The following is a 5,883-nucleotide window of genomic DNA, read 5'->3' as shown; positions in this document are numbered from 1 at the left end:
TGGCGAATAAGAATAGCGAATAACTAGAAATCAGGAAGGATACAGGGAATAAGAAAAATCCTAAAATATCCAGTGGGTAAAATATTTTGATAGAAATGACACAATGAATAGATATAGGAATTACTAGATAAAGTGTATCTGGATTTATCAGGTTTAATTTTATTATAGGGGTATGTGACGCCGTGGAAACGTAGGCTGTTAAAAAAATTAATATCGGCGCCTTGCGTCGCGACGTGTCATAAGTATACCTACTGAGGTTGTATTGGAATACACACGCTCTTTAAAGACTCCAGTTGATTTTAACAGCCGCAACTAAACGGATTCTCTTGCTGAGCGGATAATGAGTTCAATTAAAGTAAAGGGTCATGAAAATCTCAATAAACAAAATGACCGGACTTTATATGATTATTGCGCCCCCGCAATGCTGCTACGTATGAATATACGTCAAGAAGCTTTTCTTTGTTGATCAAACCGCGAATCGGTTTATTATCGTCGTAACTCATCCATTATTCCATTAGAGCGCGTCATGCCATTTATTATTAATAAAGCCAACTAATAGCTCACAGCTTAAATGCTCTCGCACGCCTTCACTGCCTAGGATAGTTAATTCCTGATCTAACAAATGAATTTACAGAATAAATTTGCTTAATTTCAAGCAGATTATTTTCTTGCATATTTAACAAATTTTATATTAATGAAAATTCGTATACCTACGTATCTCTGTGTACCAGACTGAAGACTCCTGCGATAATAGCAATTTTCTATAACAGATGCATTTTGAACCGTCATTTTGTTATTATATTGAATAATATATCGCGAAAGAACCGTACTTATGAAGTGTGGGAACGCTTCGCGCCGAGCGAAAAATAGAATGAGCCGATATAAAATTCGCGAAAATGTATAAAAGTCCTACGATCGTAAAGTCGTCGAGCCTTGGGTATATTTGATCATACACAATATGAGCATATAATACAGCCAGGACGACTTTGACCTCAATTGAATGGAGTAACTTTTATTGTACCGACGCGAGCGAGCATATCCTTTTATGATTCTTTTCATTGGATAATTATTTTCCGTCACACGATTGCGTCAAATCCCAAATGCATATATATATACACACATAAATAGGTAATTCTTAGTACCTCTGTACCAACAGCCATAAATAAGACAATTGAATATAGTATGAAGATGATCGCACAGGATGGAATAGCTATCGAACTTGAAGAGCACGGTTGGGAAATTAATAGCACGGTAGGTTTCCAAATGTTTTATTACGGGAAGACAGTAACTAACGGGTTACGTACGCGCAATTCTAAGCAGCGGTAAAATTTGTCAGTCACGTAAAACAAATGTATCACGAAACGTATATCTCGTTAATTATTTCGCGAACGTGACAGCACCCTCCAGTAAAATTTTTCAAATTAAATCGATTTTTCCAGAGAACATTGAAACAAGTCAAAAAAATCAATAGTTCACGGAACGCTGCTGGACTGGGATTGAAGAAAATTACAGAGAGAGAAGGAAGCAAGACAGATAATAATATCGACGCGTGAACGCAAGACCAAATGAAAGAGAGAAACAAGATCTCCAAGTATCTCGCAATGTGAAAAGCCACATCCTGAGACAGTTTTTAAATATTGAAATTGTATACGAGCGCCTGAAGATTTTCGTAATTCGAATTCACGTCGGAGGAAACTGCCCTGTTGCGCTGGACCATCCCTTAATTGACGTTACCACATTACTCCCTTATCCTTTACATAACTTGGGTCAAAGGGCACTGTAGAATAACCACCAACACGAGTCTCTTGGGTACGCCACTGTGGTCGCATGTTTCGAAGAGACAAGAGAATCAGGTATAAAGTCTTCTACTCCCTTTACGATTCGCGACAGAATCGAACTGGGGATTGTAAAGTTAGGATAGGTAATACAGAAAGCACTTCAGGAAGCATGCGAAAGAACAAAAAAAAGATTTAGAAGAGCCAATGTAGTAAATGAATTAAAATTATAAAAAATAGTATTGATTTTACTCACAAGTTTATCATGGCGCTAGTAGTTAACGTACATTTAGTGTCAGACATATCTTTCAAGATGATTGACTAGACTAAACTTTGTTATGTAATCCAAAGCGGTACAGTGGAATTCCCAACGCAATCCAACTCTGAATTAGTAATTGTTAACTCCACGTCAAGGACAAGAGAAGTGTGGAGAACCAAGAGCAAAATCTTCCAAGCAACAAAGCTTGGAGAATCCGGTATCACGTCCGGTTTCATGAGATCCTTGGACCGTAAATTACAGGGACCAATGCCATGTCGTTGGGGAAAATGGGGAAAAGGCCGGCATGAATACTCTTGTCGGCAATTCACGTTCAAGATTAAAATAAGGATCATGTCTAAATTCTAATGATAATGATTAGCAGTAACTTCGTTATATGCTATTTGGACAGTCCAATATTGTTTAAGGTATGTAATTTACTGGTTAAATTTCTTTTTACAAATTCACATAATTATTCCAACTGCATATCATTCAGCTTTTCGTTACTCGTATTCATCGTCCTACTCTTTGACGATGTCTCGTTAGTGGTGTAACAGATCTTCGTCCCTCGACCCCGTCGAGTCCATTTGACGCCACTAATTACGACACCACATCACATAAAGACAAACCGACGCTTGCATAGATATAGATATGTTTACTACGCGGTTACTGACGTACTTACGCACTGGGATACGTTCGTCCTACGGCACGAGGGATATTTCACCCTTAGGATTTAAAATGCAATGGTATCCGCTTGTATCTATTATCTTTCTAGATAGGACGGTAGAACATGGGAGAACTGGTGGTAAATTATTTATCTATCTCTCTGAATTTCTGAGGCATCTATAAATAACACCCACGTGGTTTGAGTTAAAGAGCGTCACTTATGCACGCTGCTATGTACAAGCTTTATGCATAATCCGTATTGATACAACATTGTTTACTGATGCATCAGCGTTATAAGGGTTGATCAACAAGTTTTTGTATGTTAGGTAAAATTAATGAAAGATTTAAAATCGTGCGGTTTAAAGAATAATGCTTGCAATTAATATATAGATCGGATCTATGGATCCTTCGTGAACTCTGAAACAGGTTTACAAGTGGGTAGTAAGCGTTGGAAGGTATAACACTCCTTTAATGAAACGTCCAAAGTTTTCGCGCTTGCGTGGCTCCCACCACGAGGTAGCGCAAAGTATATAGGTCCGTGTAAGACGCCCCGAACCGTCAGATTGCAACCCTGAAACTACCTTTGATGCTGAAGACAATTCGTGGAAACACTGTGAAAACTGCGATTGACACATAAGCGAATACGGTAGGAGAGAGGCTTAATAATAAAGCAGGCTTTATTGAAATCTCTAATTAAAAACTTATCTAGAGACGTAACAAAGTCCTTATTAATAATCGCTCGGATCTCTTATTAAGTCTTTTCAAAGTATACCTTGGTGCGCGGATCTCAAGGAAGTTACTAATTTCCACCATAACCATAAAATTGGAGGTAAGCTGTGAAAATAATAATTGATTTAAATGGATCGTTCTTAAATATTAAAATTATTATATTCGAGTACAAGACGCTTTTAATTAATATTCTGATAAAGGAGAGCGTTCGGATCGTATTTTCATTGACGCCACTCCCGCGATTCTCACACGTACGCGTCGCGACGCTTGCGCGACGCTCAGGAGAGCTTGCAACTAGCGAAACCGCGCTCGCACGCAGCCTGCGAATTTATATCACGGGCTTCACTCGGTGTGTCATTCGCGCGTGATAAACACGGAAAATCGGCGGGCTCCTGGGACTCCGTTAGGAACACCATGGGAACGTCTTTGATTATTTTGCTCGTCGGGACGCTACTTGCAGTAACTGGTACCAGAGGACACGCGCTTGCGAAGAGAAGCGCAGCTGGAAACGCGCCGGGATCGTTCGACTATCCCGATTATGCAGTCAAGTACGATGAGTATCCGGTGAGTGAATAAAAAAAATGTCTACATTAATTCTTAAAAATTAATCCCTACGCTCCTTCATATAATATTTACTATCTTTAAATGCCTCTTTTAATATTTACACTCGGCTAATACTTGTTCACTGACTTATAGCGCGTGGATCGATTTTTCAAAAAGATACAAATTCAAGATAACCCTGATAACCAGTAGCTGTAGACTTTTATTAAATCAGAACTCGCACAGATTCAATTTCACCGGAGCGCGAATTCTGTTGAAACGAAGTCACTTCGTACGAAGCAGTATACCAGTAGCTCTATATTATATTTGTTACTATACGTAGTGTGCATTTGTGCAATTTTATCCGATCGGTCAAAAGACCTGGAATAAATCGGTCAAGGAGCATCCCGTCGATTGACCTCGCGACTTTCGTTAATTTTGTTGGTCCCGTGTGGGACGTGAATTTACAATGGGTATTAGATATATCAATAAAAACTTCAAAGACCCGCGCCGGCCAATGATAACAATGCGTTCGGTTTATTACGTCAGCAACTCTTCAGACTGGTTTACCCAGCACCGTATGCACGATCAATGGAATTTCGAAGGAGCATTATGCGAAGCATTCGTGAGATATTGTGCTTTACATTGCTTTGTTATACAGAAGTACAAGAATACATATCGTTATATCTAGGGGCGCTCATACACAGCTGCCTCTCATATATGGGCTTATTAACAAATTGAAAACAGCTGTCATCACCACCCTGGCACCTGTTGGATCATTCATGTAACGTTCATGTGCCCTTACGATTTGAACCTCCTGAGCGCCCTTTGAATCTTCCCTTAAATACCATCTCATCCCCATTGATTTCATTATACCTTAAACTTACTTGGATCCTACCCTTATCTCCGTAGCTTTTCATCATCTTCCAGTATTATTTATATACGTTGTATACGGTTCTCATTGTTTTTCACACGGACAGTAATCGCAGTCCATTACACCCTGAACCCTATTGACTGATCCGACCCCTTTTTCAAAAGGATTATCTTGATTCATGTAAATATTTATCGATCACCCTAGATATGTCCTGCGAAATTGCCGTACCTAGTTCGAATGTCATTTTCCTTCTTTTTTCCATTTTTCTTTTTTCTTTTTTTTTTCCATTTTTACGCACATAACAAAGATATCGCGCTATCATTCTTTTTTCCCCTTTCTCATCTAGAGTTTCTTTATTACCAAGGATGCCTTCTGCTAGTATCGGAACGCGAACTTGATATTTAATCATTCGCTCGGTAGAGGGACGACGCCGATAAGATATTCGTTACAGATTACTTCCTTTATGGGTATTACAAATAATATTGCTTGAAAAACTTTTATATACGTATTATTCGGGTTCATAATACTTGGATGGGTTGCATGTCCAATTGACTAGGTAGGAGAGAAATGTTCTCTCGGTAGAAGCTGAAGGGACTTTACGGGGCGCGATATCCATTAAAGTTGTTCTCGCTTCTCTTCGTTAAACTTAAATTAATGACCGGCAACAGCGCGTGGTAGATTAATGAAATCGATTGGCTATCGAATACGATGTATAGCGGAAGCAAGAATATAGTTATTGGTAGTACACACTCACTTTACATAACAGTGAATTTGTCCAGCATATGCTCGACGTGAAGTAAGCTGCTTATGTGGCCAGATATAAAAATCATATTAAGGCGAAGTTACATCGCAATAAAATTGATATCAGGCCAGGTGCCAGAGAAAAAGTTGAATGAAACTCAAGAGACCCAGTGCGCGTTTTCAAGGAGTTTCGTCATCCTTAACATTATGGTACGTTCGGCAAGGGGGTGCAAGATATTATACGAAGGTTTAATTTTGAGGATATGGTTATATTGGGGGGGGGGGGGGGGGTTTTTTTTCTT

At 39.1% G+C, this 5,883-nt stretch overlaps 1 protein-coding gene across 1 annotated transcript in view; it reads left to right on the top strand.

Moving 5' to 3' along the window:
* Nucleotides 1-3,263: 3,263 nt before the first annotated feature.
* The window catches only part of LOC107266579, a 13,451-nt gene continuing 10,831 nt past the window's right edge, over nt 3,264-5,883 (top strand). Inside the window, exons 1-3 of the mRNA XM_025083956.1 lie at nt 3,264-3,343; nt 3,454-3,526; nt 3,627-3,990. Coding sequence (XP_024939724.1) covers nt 3,841-3,990 — 150 coding nt within the window. The 5' untranslated portion in view covers nt 3,264-3,343; nt 3,454-3,526; nt 3,627-3,840. The remainder of the gene's footprint in view (nt 3,344-3,453; nt 3,527-3,626; nt 3,991-5,883) is intronic.

Source organism: Cephus cinctus, unplaced genomic scaffold (genome assembly GCF_000341935.2).
Source record: "Cephus cinctus unplaced genomic scaffold, Ccin1 Ccin1_scaffold0330, whole genome shotgun sequence".
Classification (NCBI taxonomy): domain Eukaryota; kingdom Metazoa; phylum Arthropoda; class Insecta; order Hymenoptera; family Cephidae; genus Cephus; species Cephus cinctus.
The sequence above is the reverse complement of the archived record's forward strand: the minus strand, read 5'-3'. Positions and strand labels throughout refer to the sequence as shown.